This window comes from Hemitrygon akajei, chromosome 1, assembly GCF_048418815.1.
Source record: "Hemitrygon akajei chromosome 1, sHemAka1.3, whole genome shotgun sequence".
Classification (NCBI taxonomy): domain Eukaryota; kingdom Metazoa; phylum Chordata; class Chondrichthyes; order Myliobatiformes; family Dasyatidae; genus Hemitrygon; species Hemitrygon akajei.
This window is the reverse complement of record NC_133124.1, coordinates 152,768,693-152,783,128: the sequence shown is the minus strand read 5'-3', so window position 1 is coordinate 152,783,128 and position 14,436 is coordinate 152,768,693. Positions and strand designations below refer to the sequence as shown.

Sequence of the window (14,436 nt, the reverse complement as noted above, 5' to 3'; positions counted from 1 at the left end):
TGTAACACCATGGTCCTGAAAAAACATTGTCTCATTTTTACTATGTACTGTACTAGTAGTTATGTTCGAAATGACAATAAAAGTGACGACTTGACTTAATGCTATTGGCTAGTTTGCCTTTGTATTCAGCCTTTTTCTTTATGACTTTTTAGTTGCCTTCTTTTGGTTTTTAAAATCTTCCCAATCATTTAACATCAACCTTCTTTTACCAATCTAACTGCATATTGAAATTTTTGCTATATTATCAGAATCAGAATCAGGTTTAATATCACGGGCATGTGACGTGAAATTTGTTAACTTAGCAGCAGCAGTTCAATGCAATACATAATATAGAAGAGAAAAAATAAAAATAATTAATAAATAAGTAAATCATTTACAGTATATTTATATTGAATAGATTTTTTAAAATGTGCAAAAAAACAGAAATGCTGTATATTCAAAAAAGTAAGGTAGTGTCCAAGGGTTCAATGTTCACTTAGGAATCGGATGGCAGAGGGGAAGAAGCTGTTCCTGAATCACTGAGTGTGTGCTTTCAGGCTTCTATACCTCCTACCTGACGGTAACAGTGAGAAAAGGGCATGCCCTGGGTGCTGGAGGTCCTTAATAATGGACGCTGCCTTTCTGAGACACTGCTCCCTGAAGGTGTCCTGGGTACTTTGTAGGCTAGTACCCAAGATGGAGCTGACTAGATTTACAACCCTCTGCAGCTTCCTTCAGTCCTGTGCAGTAGCCCCCCCATACCAGACAGTGAGCAGCCTGTCAGAATGCTCTCCACAGTACCTTTGTCAAGGTTTTTGAGTGTATCTCTTGACATGCCAAAACTCTTCAAACTCCTAATGAAATACAGTCGCTGTCTTGCCTTCTTTGTAACTACATCAATATTTTGGGACCAGGTTTGATCCTCAGAGATCTTGACACCCAGGAACTTGAAACTGCTCACTCTCTCCACTTCTAATCACTTTATGAGGATTAGTATGTGTTCCTTAGTCTTACCTTTCCTGAAGTCCACAATCATCTGTTTCATCTTACTGACGTTGTGCCAGGTTGTTGCTGCAGCACTACTCCACTAGTTGGCATATCACACTCCTGTGCACTCTCTAATCACCACCTGAGATTCTACCAACAATGGTTGGTATCATCAGCAAATTTACAGATGGTATTTGAGCTATGACTAGCCACACAGTCATGTGTAAACAGAGAGTAGAGCAGTGGGCTAAGCACACATTCCTGAGATGCGCCAGTGTTGATCGTCAGCGAGGAGTGTATGTTATCACTAATCCTCACAGACTGTGGTCTTCCAGTTCGGAAGTTGAGGATCCAATTGCAGAGGGAGATACAGAGCCCTAGGTTCTGCAACTTCTAAGTCAGGGTTGTGGAAATGATGATATTAAATGCTGAGCTATAGTCAATGAACAGCATCCCGACTTAGGTGTTTGTGTTGTCCAGGTGGTCTAAAGCCGCGAGGAGAGCCATTGAGATTGTGTCTGTCGATGACCTATTGTTTCAAATTGCAATGGATCCATGTCCTTGCTGAGGCAGGAGTTCAGTCTAGTCATAACCAACCTCTCAAAGCATTTCATCACTATTGTTGTGAGTGCTATCGGGCGATAGTCCTTAAGGCCGCTCACATTGTTCTTCTTAGGCACTGGTATAATTGTTGCCTTTTTGAAGCAAGTGGGAACTTCTGCCTGCAGCAGTGAGAGGTTGAAAATGTCTTTGGATACTCCCGCCAGTTGGTTGTCACAGGTTTTCAGAGCCTTACCAGGTACTCCATCGGGACCTTCTGCCTTGCGAGGGTTCACTCTCTTTAAAGGCAGCCTAACATCAGCCTCTGATCACAGGTGCAGCAGGGATCTTCACAGCTGTAGTTCTGTTCTCCTTGTCAAAGCAGGCATAGAAGGCATGGAGTTCATGTGCTAGTGAAGCATCGCGGCCATTCATGCTATTGGGTTTCGCTTTGTAGAAAGTGATGTCATGAAAACCCTGCCAGAGTTGCCGTGCATCTGATGTCACCTCCAACCTTGTTTGAAATTGTCTCTTCACCCTGGAAATAGCCCTCCGCAAATCATACCAGGTTTTCTGGTACAGGCCTGGGTCACCAGACTTGAATGCCACAGATCTAGCCTTCAGCAGACGACGTACATCCTGGTTCATCCACGGCTTTTGGTTTGGGAATGTACAGTAAGTCTTTGTAGGCACACACTCATCCACACAGGTTTTAATGAAATCGGTAACAACTGCAGCATACTCATCCAGGTTCGAAGATGAAGCCCTGAATACAGTCCAGTCCACTGATTCAAAGCAGTCCTGTAGGCGCTCCTGTGCTTCCCTTGTCCAGACCTATTGGTGCTGCAGTCTGCAGTCTCTGCCTCTACTGGAGTAGAAGTACAGCCAGGTGATCAGACTTCCCAAAGTGAGGGTATGGAATAGCACAGTAGGCATTCCTGATGGTGGTGTAGCAATGGTCCAGTGTGTTGTTTCTTCTGGTATTGAAAGTGATCTGTCGATGGTAATTGCTTAGTGATTTTTTTTTCAGACTGGCCTGGTTAAAATCTCCCAAAATGATGGTGAAGGTGTTAGGTGTTTGGTGCATGTTGATCCCATTGCTCAGATCATCGAAAGCCTGATTGACATCGGCCTAAGGTGGAATGTATGCTGTTAGCAAAATGACTCCAGAGAGCTCCCGTGATAGGTAAAAAGGACAGCACTTAGCTGCTAGAGATTCCAGTTCTGGTGAGCACAATTGGATCAGCACTGATATATTTGCGCACCAAGAAGAGTTAATCATGAGGCATACTCCTCCACCTCTGCATTTGAGAAACTCTATAGATCTATCCTGACGGTGTATAGTAAACCCATCGATCTGAATCGCTGCACCCGTTACGGAAAGAGTTAACCAAGAGTCCGTGATGCAAAGGAGAGACACAGTCGTAATGTCCCTCTGATTCAGCACCCTAGCTCAAAGATCATCGATTTTATTCACCAGAGACTGCATGCTTGCCAGCGAGATGGTCAGTATAGGGAGTTTAAAACCCCATTTCCTTAAACGCACTTGTAAACCTGCTCTGCACCCTCGCTTCCTCTGAGGTATCCTACATGGGTGCTTCTGACCACAATTGGTGTTGTTTCCATCAGTTTTAAGCAGCAATAGTTTGCTTAAGTGCATTAAGACATCTTTGTTGACTGTACTGACCTTGGAAGCAGTTGAGCTTTTTAGCTGTATCAAGCTGAAACAGGAATATTTAACCATATCCATTGAGAGTACTGCTGCTACTCGAGTCGCCCCTAGGCGTTCCAGACATAAATAGGCCCTTTCTTTGTTTGACTTCTCTCATCAGCCAAGGATGCATCATCCTGTCTTTAGAATACTGCTGTTTCTTTGGGGCAAATCCATTCTATGCCTTCCGAATTGCTCCCAGAAACTCCAACCATTGCTGCTCTGCTGTTATGCCTGCTCGTATTTCCTTCCTATCAGTTTTGGCTAGCTCCTCTCTCATGCTTCTATAATTCCCTTTACTCCATTGCAATACTGCTACATCTGACTTTAGCTTCTCTTCAAATTGCAGGGTGAATTCTATAATATTATGAAAGAATATTATGAGCATATTATCACTGACCCCTAGTGTTCCTTTACCTTAAGCTCTCTAATCAGTTCTGGTTCATTGCACAACACCCAATTGTGAATAACTCATTCCATGGTGGGCTTAACCATGAGCTGCTCTAAAATGCCATCTCAGATCCATTCTACAAATTTACCCTTTTAGGGTCCAGCATCAACTTTATTTTACCAATCTAACTGCATATTGAAACAGTTTTTTTAGCTCTTCCTTCAACAATTTTACACTTTCCGATATGATGTTACCTCTTTCTAATGATTTGATTTCATTTTTTTTTACCAACAGTCACCCCACCCCTCTGCCTACCTGCCTGTCCTTCAATACAATGTGCATCCTTGGATGTTAAGCTCCCAGCTATAATTTTCTTTCAGCTATAATTCAGTGCGCCCACAACATCATACATTCCAATTTGTAACTGTACTATAAGTTCATCTACCTTATTCCATATATTCAAAATATAACACCTTCAGTCCTGTATGCATCACCCTTTTCAATCTTGACTCCCTTTTACATTGCAACTCCTTCCATTGACTGCAATTTTGACTGTTCATCAGCCTGTCTTTGCTAGCATTCTTACTACACACTGCCTCTGTTAGTAAACCAACTACCCCATCCTCAGCACTATCACTCCATTATTCATCCCCCTGCCAAATTAGTTTAAACCCTCCAGAATCGCTGTACCAAACTTGCTTGCAAGGTCACCCTCAGGTTAAGGTGTAACCCCTCCCTTTTGAACAGATTGTAGCTTCCCCAGAAGAGATCCCTATGATTGAGAAATCTGAAGACCTGCCCCTTTCACAAGTTTATCTGCAAAATCATCCTATTCTTATCCTCACTGGCACGTGGTACAAACAGTATCCAGAGATTACTACCCTAGACATCTTACTTTTCGGCTTTCTATCTAGTTCTCTAAAATCTCTCTTCACGATCTCCTCACCTTTCCTCCCCGTGTCATTGGTGCCAATATGTACCATGATTCAGCTGCTAACCCTCCCCCTTTAGAGTGGCATGGACACAATGTGAGACATCTCTGACCCTGGCACCTGGGAGGCAACATACCATCCAGGTATCTCTATTGTCTCTATTCCTCTAACTGTGGAATCTCCTATCACTACTGCAGTCTTCTTCACCTCTCTTCTCTTATGAGCTGTAGCACCAGATTCAGTGCCAGAGATCCGGTCACTGCAGCTTCCACGTGGTAGGTCGTAAATCAACGATATCCGGAAAGGTATACGTATTGTTGAGGGGAACGGCGATAGCAACAAACTTCACTACATGTTAGCGAAGCAGTCTCAACGGCTCTCCGCACGGCTTCAGACCAGCTGGACAACACAAACACCTACATCAGGATGCTGTTCATCAACTATAGCTCAGCATTTAATATCATCATTCCCACAATCCTAATTGAAAAGTTGCAGAACCTGGACCTCTACCTCCCTCTGCAATTGGATCCTCGACTTCTTAACCAGAAGATCACAATCTGTGCAGATTGGTGATGACATATCCTCCTCGCTGGCAATCAACAGTGGCGCACCTCAGGAGTGTGTTCTTAGCCCACTGCTCTACTCTCTATATACACATGACTGTGTGGCTAGTCATAGCTCAAGTACCATCTGTAAATTTGCTGACGATACAACCATTGTTGGTAGAATCTCAGGTGGTGACAAGAGGGCGTACAGGAGTGAGATATGCCAACTAGTGGAATGGTGCCGCAGCAACAACCTGGCACTCAACATCAGTAAGACAAAAGAGCTGATTGTGGACTTCCAGGAAGGGTAAGACAAAGGAATACATACCAATCCTCACAGAGGAATCAGAAGTGGAGAAAATGAGCAGTTTCAAGTTCATGGGTGTTAAGATCTCTGAGGATCTAACCTGGTTCTAACATATCAATGTAGTTATAAAGAAGGCAAGACAGTAGCTATACATCATTAGGAGTTTGAAGAGAATTTGCATGTCAACAAATACACTCAAAAGCATCTATGGTTATACCTTGGAGCGCATTCTGACAGGCTGCATCACTGTCTGGTATGGAGGGGCTACTGCACAGGACCGAAAGAAGCTGCAGAAGGTTGTAAATCTAGTCAGCTCCATCTTGGGTACTAGCCTACAAAGTACCCAGGACACCTTTAGGGACCAGTGTCTCAGAAAGGCAGCGTCCATTACTCAGGACCTCCAGCACCCAGGGCATACCCTTTTCTCACTGTTATCATCAGGTAGGAGATACAGAAACCTGAAGGCACACACTCAGCATTTCAGGAACAGCTTCTTCCCCTCTACCATCCAATTCCTAAATGGACATTGAATCCTTGGACACTACCTCACTTTTTTTTAATATACAGTATTTGTTTTTGCAGGTTTTTTAATCTATTTAATATACATAATTGATTTACTTGTTTATTTAATATATTTTTTATTTTAATTATTTTTTTGTCTCTACTAGTTTATGTATTTCATTGAACTGCTGCTGCTAAGTTAACAAATTTCTCGTCACATGCTGGTGATAATAAACCTGATTCTGATTCTGTTAATAAATCTAATTCTAAAATCCAAAGCATCACTACATAGGAGTAGGTGTTCAAGCTGAACTCTTCACCATTTAAATTTGCAAATGATTTAAAAACTAACCTTAATAGCATAGATTAGGCTTGTTGTCTCCATGTTGATTAAATTGGTAATATTTGGTACTCCTTGGAAATTTAACATTAGGTTACTTATTTGGGTTCCCGTTCAAATGCTTGGAAATAAATCTCAAGCATATCTGCCTAGTTGGAGTCAGTGCTCCTTTCTGGAGAATTTACAGAAGATGTGAAATTGCTCCAACCTGTTGGTGACGACAGGATTTAAATAATCCTGTGTGCATGGTTTCAATACAGAACTGCTCATTGGCAGTTACATGAAAATTTTCTCATTCAATAAATCTGAGTGTTCAATTGTAATTAAATCAGGAGAAATCTTATCACTGGCAGTCAAACTGCATGAGCACCTTGTTAGAGATTGTGGAATATCCATAACTCTAGCATTATATGAAAATGGTCAGTGGAATATCAATTAGTTGTTGGATGTTTATTTTGTCTTTTCAAAAAATTGTGAATTTTTCAGTTGCATAATTTTGTTTTCTTTAAACAGGACTGCACGTAAAGAATACATTCATGCAAAGTATGTAGATCATAAGTTTGCCAGAAGATTGTGCAACTCTTCTGCAGCTAAGATGAATGAGTTGTTAGAATCTGTGAAATCAAGAGATTTACTTGCACTAATTCAAGTCTATGCAGAGGGAGTTGAACTAATGGAACCACTACCTGATTTTGGCCAGGTGAGAAATATTAACTTTTTTACCTTCCTGGAATTGTATCTCTCATTGTATACAGCAAGTACGTATATGATTTGTAACTCATTTTAAGTTTGATCAGTAAACTTTATTTTTTATATACATTTCAACTTGGCCCAGTACACAGGCATCTCCAAACCTATTTCACTCTACATGAAATAATAGACATTCAGCAAGATAGAAAAAAATATATATTTTATCAACTAGGGCTGAGTCAGAGCATCCTACTGCTATGTGGCACCATGTGCAGAATTTAACCTGTCCTTGTTAATCCTGGTCAGAAGAGACAGAGTTCCAGCTCTGAATTCCAATAGCTATATGCTAAGCATTACAGATTAGGTAAGGGTTACTGCCCTGGAAGATAGGTTTGTAACTTATTTGTCTGTTAATAAGCCAAAAATACTTCACTTTCCTCTACATGAAAATACTTTTTCCTGATCTCTTTCATTTCTTCTGGCACCTCTAAAGATTAAAGCAGGTGTGAGGAAATGATTGTGAGACTATTTAAGAAACATAATCAATAATAGCTGCAGTTAAAATGTATTTCACTGGCATGGAAATGAATAACATCTGGTTAAGTTTGGCACTTCTGAAGATGTGTGACATTTTACTGGTAGTTCAGAAGTAAATTGTGGTAAATTATCAGCATAAGCAATGAAGAGGTGAGCGAAATTGACATACTTTGAGTTGGAGCCACACTAGTTGGAATGAATATTTTCGGAGGGGAGAAGACTGGACAGAGGAGTTCTGATGCCCATCCAGCTGGCCCGGGTGTGAGGGTGGATCATTCTAAGCGCCGAGCCGATTTGGAGAGGTTGAGAATGGCTTCTTTGGCAGTGGAATCTATGTCCGAAGCAATTCGCCACGGCGAGGCCCAGGTCCTAATGCGAGGTTTGGACAATTTAACCCAACAATTTCTCTGGGTAACCCAAACAAATACACCTCATGTGCTCCTTGATGTGGTTTTCACCATGCGTCCCGTCTAGCCAATATATGTTGCTCTGCATTCACAGGGAATCCTGTAAACTCCAGCCATCCTGAGTCCCAGGTCACCTTGACCCGCATAAGCTGTGATTTGAGCTTCATTACAGGTTTGTGGATGGTATTAACCAGCAGTAGTAGAACATCGCATTCGCAATGGCCATAGGATTGACTTCAGCACAAAACTGTAAAGAGCCTCAAAGGCTTCTGGGACTGCGTGGTGAAGGAAGCCTTTGAAATAAAACTAGAGGAAAAGAATTTTAATAAAGACAAAGGTCTTGATCTAAGTTTGAACTGGAATTTGATTGTAAACAAGGTGGAACAGCGGAAACCTGATTGGTTGAGGACTAACCAATCAGGAGTGATGGACCCTGGGAGTATAAATACTACTTGACATGCCCAAGCATCATCCCTGATAAGGATGGCAGAGTTTGTCATCAAAACGCCGGTTAAAATCAATACCTGTACCCGGCTGGAAGCCCAAGAAGAGTTTATTCATTATATACGCTGGGAAAGCACTAGATATTATTTCAAATCTCAAGGTTGTTTAATTTATGCATTCTTTGATAATAAATGCATTTTGAATAAAGAGCCAATGATTCAGGCTGAAACACTTCAGGACTGGAAAGGAAGGGGGAAGAAACCAGAATAAGAATGTGGGAACATGGGAAGGAGTACAAACTCCCTGTTTAGAAAATAGTCCATACATTTATTTCCACTACCAAAGTGCATGGCCATGCATTTTCCAACATCATATTTCATTTGCCATTTTCTTGCCCATTCTCCTAATCTAATGGTGCCGCAGCAACAACCTGGCACTCAACGTCAGTAAGACGAAAGAGCTGATTGTGGACTTAGGGAAGGTTAAGACAAAGGAACACATACTAATCCTCATAGAGGGATCAGAAGTGGAGAGAGTGAGCAGCTTCAAGTTCTTGGGTGTCAAGATCTCTGAGGATCTAAGCTGGTCCCAACATATTGATGTACCGTAGTCATAAATAAGGCAAGACAGCGGCAATACTTTATTAGGAGTTTGAAGCGATTTGGCATGTCAACAAATATACTCAAAAACTTCTATAGTTGTACCGTAGAGAACATTCTGACAGGCTGCATCACTGTCTGGTATGGAGGGGCTACTACACAGGACCAAAAGAAGCTGCAGAAGGTTGTAAATCTAGTCAGCTCCATCTTGGGTACTAGCCTACAAAGTACCCAGGACATCTTTAGGGAGCAATGTCTCAGAAAGGCAGCGTCCATTACTAAAGACCTCCAGCACCCAGGGCATGCCCTTTTCTCACTGTTACCATCAGGCAGGAGGTACAGAAGCCTGAAGGCACACACTCAGTGATTCAAGAACAGCTTCTTCCCCTCTGCCATCCGATTCCTAAATGGGTATTGAAGCTTTGGACACTACCTCACTTTTTTAAATTCACAGTATTTCTGTTTTTGCACATTTTTTAATAGTCTATTCAATATATGTAATTAATTTACTTGTTTATTATTATGTTTTTTTATTTTTTCTCTCTGCTAGATTATGTATTGAACTGCTGCTGCTAAGTTAACAAATTTCACGTCACATGCCGGTGATAATAAACCTGATTCTGATTCTGTCTTAAGTCCTTCTGCATCCTACCTGGTTCCTCAACACTACCTGCCCCTCCACCAATCTTTGTATCATCTGCAGACTTGACAACGAAGCCATCAATTCCATCATCTAAATCGCTTACATATAGCTTAAAAAGAAGTGGTCCCAACACCAACCCCTGTGGAACACCACTAGTCACCGGCAGCCAACCAGAAAAGGATCCTTTTATTCCCACTCACTGCTTCCTACCTATCAGCCAATGTTCTGACCATGTTAGTTACTTTCCTGTAATACCATGGGCTCTTAACTTGATAAGAGTTACCTTGTCAAAGGCCTTCTGAAAATCCAAACATATCATCCGAATATCCACTGCATCCCCTTTATCTATCCTACTTGTAGTCTCCTCAAAGAATTCCAACAGGTTCGTCAGGCAGGATTTTCCCTGAAGGAAACCATGCTGACTTTGTATTGTCTTGTCCTGTGTCGCCAAGTACTCCATCACCTCATCCTTAACAATTGACTCTTAATATCTTCCCAGCCACTGAGGTCAGGCTAACTGGTCTATCATTTCCTTTCTGCTGCCTTCCTCCTTTCTTAAGGAGTGGAGTAACATTTGCAATTTTCCAGTCCTCTGGCACCATGCCAGATTCCAGTGATTTTTTTTTAAGTTCATTTATAGTGCCACCACAATCTCTAATGCTATCTCTTTCAGAACCCTAGGGTGCAGTTCATCTGGTCTGGGTGATTTATGTACCTTTAGGTCTTTCAGCTTTTTGAGCACTTTCTCTCTTGTGACAGTAACTGCACCCACTTCTCTTCCTTCACACACTACAACATCAGGCATACTGCTAGTGTCTTCCACATTGAAGACTGACACAAAATACTCATTTAGTTCAGCAGCCATCTCCTTGTCCCCCGTTAGTATTTCTCCAGCCTCATTTTCTCACGGTCCTATATCCACTCTCATTTCTCTTTTATTTTTAACATACTGGAAAGAACTTTTACTATCCACTTTGATATTATTTGCTAGCTTGCTTTCATATTTCATCGTTTCCTTTATAATGGTTTTTTTAGCTTGCTCTCTACATTTTTAAAAACTTCCCAATCCTCTACCTTCCCACTAATTTTTGCTTTGTTATTTGCCCTTTCTTTAGCTTTTACAATAGCTTTGACTTCCCTTGTCAGCCACGGTTGTACTATTTTACCATTTGAGTATTTCTTCATTTTTGGAATACACATGTCCTGCACCTTCCTCATTTTTTCCAGCCAAACAAGGACCCAAGTTCACAATGGTGTCAGTCACAGAAAACAAAACATCCCCTGATTGGATGGTTCACTTCCCAAAGATTACTTCTACAGAAAGACTATTACATGAAATATCCTACAACGTTAGCAGTGAAACTTTTACATTCTCCCCCCTCCAAAAATCGTCATGCCCTCATGACTTTGAAATAGTTTATCATCCCTTCATGAATAACACAAAGTTTCAAAGGAATTTTGTGATGCCAGGATCTCAGATCCAGGTGTAAATCCAGGTATATCTTACTGTATATACTATTTATTAAAAATCACTGTAAATTGCACATTGCACATTCAGATGGAGACGTTAAGTTCAGTCTAGTCTTTTCCACTGCTTGTCCTCCGGTTCTTCCACGTCCATCACAGGTGTAAAGTCCAGGTCAGGCTCAGGGTCAACATGTACCTCTTGTCCCAGAGGTAGAAGGTGGTTCCAGTGGAGAATCTTGACTGGTCCATTTCCATCCTCTGGTTTCACCCTGAAACTGATACGTTTGGCATCTGACTCCACCACATAGGGCATAGCTGGCCAGCGATCAGCTAATTTATGCTTCCCAGGTAGCCCCAAAATCTTTATGAGGACTCAGTCTTTAGGCATCAGTAGGGAGAACCTAACCTTTTGATCATATCTCTTCTTATTTCCTTGAATTTGCTTGGTAGCAGAGACCTCGGCTCGTTCATAAGCCCTATGCAGTTCCCTCCTCGTATCAGACACATAATTCATAATTCTGTGCCAAATCTTCCCCACCAGTCCCAAAACAGAGATCTGCAGGCAACCTCGCTTCACGCCCACATATCAGGTAATAGGGCGAGTACCTAGTAGCTTCATTCTGTGTACAGTTGTAGTTGTGGAGCAGATGTCCGATATGTTGACTCCACCTGCTTTTGCTGATTTCCAAAGTTCCGAGCATGTCTAGCAATGCCCGGTTGAACCTCTCTGGCTTGGGATCGCCCTGCAGGTGATAAGGCATAGTCCTCGACATCTCGACTCCAATCATGCTCAGTAACTCATGTTTGAGCCTACTTTTGAAATCCCGTCCCTGATCGCCATGTATCCGCCTGCGGAGGCCATAATGAACAAAATAGTTTTCCCATAACATGGCCATGGTGGACGTCCTCTGATCCTTGATAGGGAAGGTTTGCATGTATTTGGTGTAGTGATCACTAATAACCAAGACATTTGCCGTGTTGCTGGAATCAGACTCTGATAGGAAATCCATACACACCAGATCAAGTGGCCCCGCACTCTGCAAGTGGGACTAGGGAGCTGCCCGCGCAGGCAGCATCTTCCTCCATATACATCGAATGCACGACTTGTTGTACTCTTTGACCTCCAGCTTCATTTGGTGCCAGTAGAACCAATCCCGGTCCAATCCATAGGTCTTGTCAATCCCCGAATGACCTGAATCATCATGAAGTAACTTCAACATAATCCTCCGATATTTCTCCGGCAGAACCAGCTAGGAACACCGAGGCCAGTCTGGAGGAGGTTTGACTCAGTACAGAATCTGGTTCCTCAACTCCAATCTGGGCCAGCTGCTGACCGAACGGTACCTATATAAGGGTCATCTTGTTGAGTGGCAGCCATTTTCCTGGGACTCAACTTGGGCAACTGCTTTGTATTCAGAGCGGTCAGGTTGCGGTAAGCTTGTGGAATGACACAACCAGAAGCTTCCAAATGATCCACCGCTCCATTCTGTCCTTTCCTTGCCTCTGACTTCCCCATGATGGAAAACTGGCACATTGCTTTGACTCCAGTTACAAGAATTCTTTCCCACGCTCCGACCCTGTCCAGCCTTTCGTAAGCACATTGGAACAACACATCTGCATCAATGTTCCTGCTTCCTGGCTGGTACTTCAGGCTGAAATCATAGGCAGACAACGCTGCCAACCACCAATAGCCCATGGCATCCTGTTTCGCCGAAGTCGGTATATAAGTTAATGTATTGTTGTCCATCCTCACCTTGAACCTGGCACTTAGTCTCTTAGCTCACCCGCCACAGCCCATTTCAATGCTGTCATTTTCAGTGATCTCCAATTTGAGTGTGGGATTGTTTTCCTCCGAGAGTGACAGACTGTGGCTAGCAAACACAACAGGACTCAACCCTGTGCCCTGATCCTGATACAGAACACTCCTTGAGCCCTCTCTGCTGGCATCTATATGCAATACATATGGCAACCGCGGGTCTGCAAAAGCCAGCACAGACGCTTTGCCAGCACAGCTCCTTCAGCAACTGAAAGACCTCTTCACATTTTGCATCCCACCTCCCTCCAAAAGGCTAAGATAATCTTTACCATCCTTCTGCCCTACTCCCTTACTTCTCCAAGAAGCTGATTCAAAGGGCGACTCACTTTAGAGCAGCCCTTCACGAACCTCTGATAGTACCCACAGAATCAAAGGAACGAGCGTAGGGCGTTCACTGTCTGGAGCCTTGGCCATGTTATCACCGTCTCTATCTTTGACGGATCCGTAGCTACTCCATCCCGTAAGACTGTGCCCAACATAGTTGACAGACTTCTTGCAGAACTGGCACTTCTCCAGGGAAAGATTTAACCCTTCAATTTTCAGGTGTCCTAACACCTTCAGTAGCCTCGCTTCATGTTCTTCCAAGGTGGACCCGAACACTGTGAGATCATCCAGGTACCCCAACACCTCAAGCAAGTTCATAACCCTCACAGTTTTCTCCAAGACATGCTGGAAAGTACCCAGGGTTCCTGATAAGCCGTGGAGCATCCTTTCATATGTCCACTTGGAAGAGTGAATGCAGACTTGACAGACTCACTAGTGGGTATCTGTTAATACCCACTCTTCAGGTCCAACACACTGAACCATTTCGCTCGACTCAGGCAGGCGAACGCATCCTCGACCCGTGTACTGGTCGGGGACTGCACACTGGTTCAGAGTTTGATGGTCCACATACATTCATACCTTCCCTTTCTGCTTCTTGGCCGGGGGCTCCTGCACTCAGTAATGATCCCAGTTTCCGCAGTTGCTGCCAAACATCTTGTACCTCTGCAGGCACCAGAGGCTGCAACCTTTCTCTGAACGCGGTGTCCTTCGTCACTCGGGTGGTGTGGCGAGTGCTCTTGGAACAACCCACATCAAAACTCGTCAGTAGAAAAGACATCTTCCAGCTTCAATGTCTTCTTTATCAATCTCTTCTTCCAACCTCCAAGTACCAATGAGTCACCAAAGTTGAATGACTTGGCTGTCAACTTTCCCTTTCCCAGAGAGAGTTTCTCTGTGACTTGTCTCACAAGAACACTAGACATTACTGTCACCGGAAAAAGGTGCTTCATTGGCATCGCCACCCCCCCTCCCCACCCGAGGGTGAGCTCCCTCACCGAGGCGTTCCTGACACTCACTGTCACCCGGTTCACCTGTACAACTGAGGGCTTCTACAGTTCAGGCCTCACCAGTACCCCAGCAGGTAAGCAGGACTCCTTTTCGTGGTCTGCCTCGGCATCTGGCATTCCAGAAAATTTGCAGTTTCCTGTCATTCTCGCTACTTCCCCAAACAATTGGTTTGGACTGAGTGTAACACAGTCATTCGTTCATCATCCAGCCTAGTGCAGCTACCCACTTCCTCAAAAGCAGCTCTGAACACAGGGTGAATGGACGATGT

General features: G+C 43.2%; 1 protein-coding gene across 4 annotated transcripts in view; it reads left to right on the top strand.

Annotated features, from left to right (window-relative positions):
• Positions 1-14,436, top strand: part of LOC140731478 (arf-GAP with SH3 domain, ANK repeat and PH domain-containing protein 1-like) — a 424,608-nt gene that overhangs the window by 336,658 nt on the left and 73,514 nt on the right. For all 4 annotated transcript variants that reach the window (XM_073052979.1, XM_073052971.1, XM_073052959.1 and 1 more), the window contains exon 19: positions 6,747-6,933. In XM_073052979.1, the coding sequence (XP_072909080.1) occupies positions 6,747-6,933 (187 nt within the window). The remainder of the gene's footprint in view (positions 1-6,746; positions 6,934-14,436) is intronic.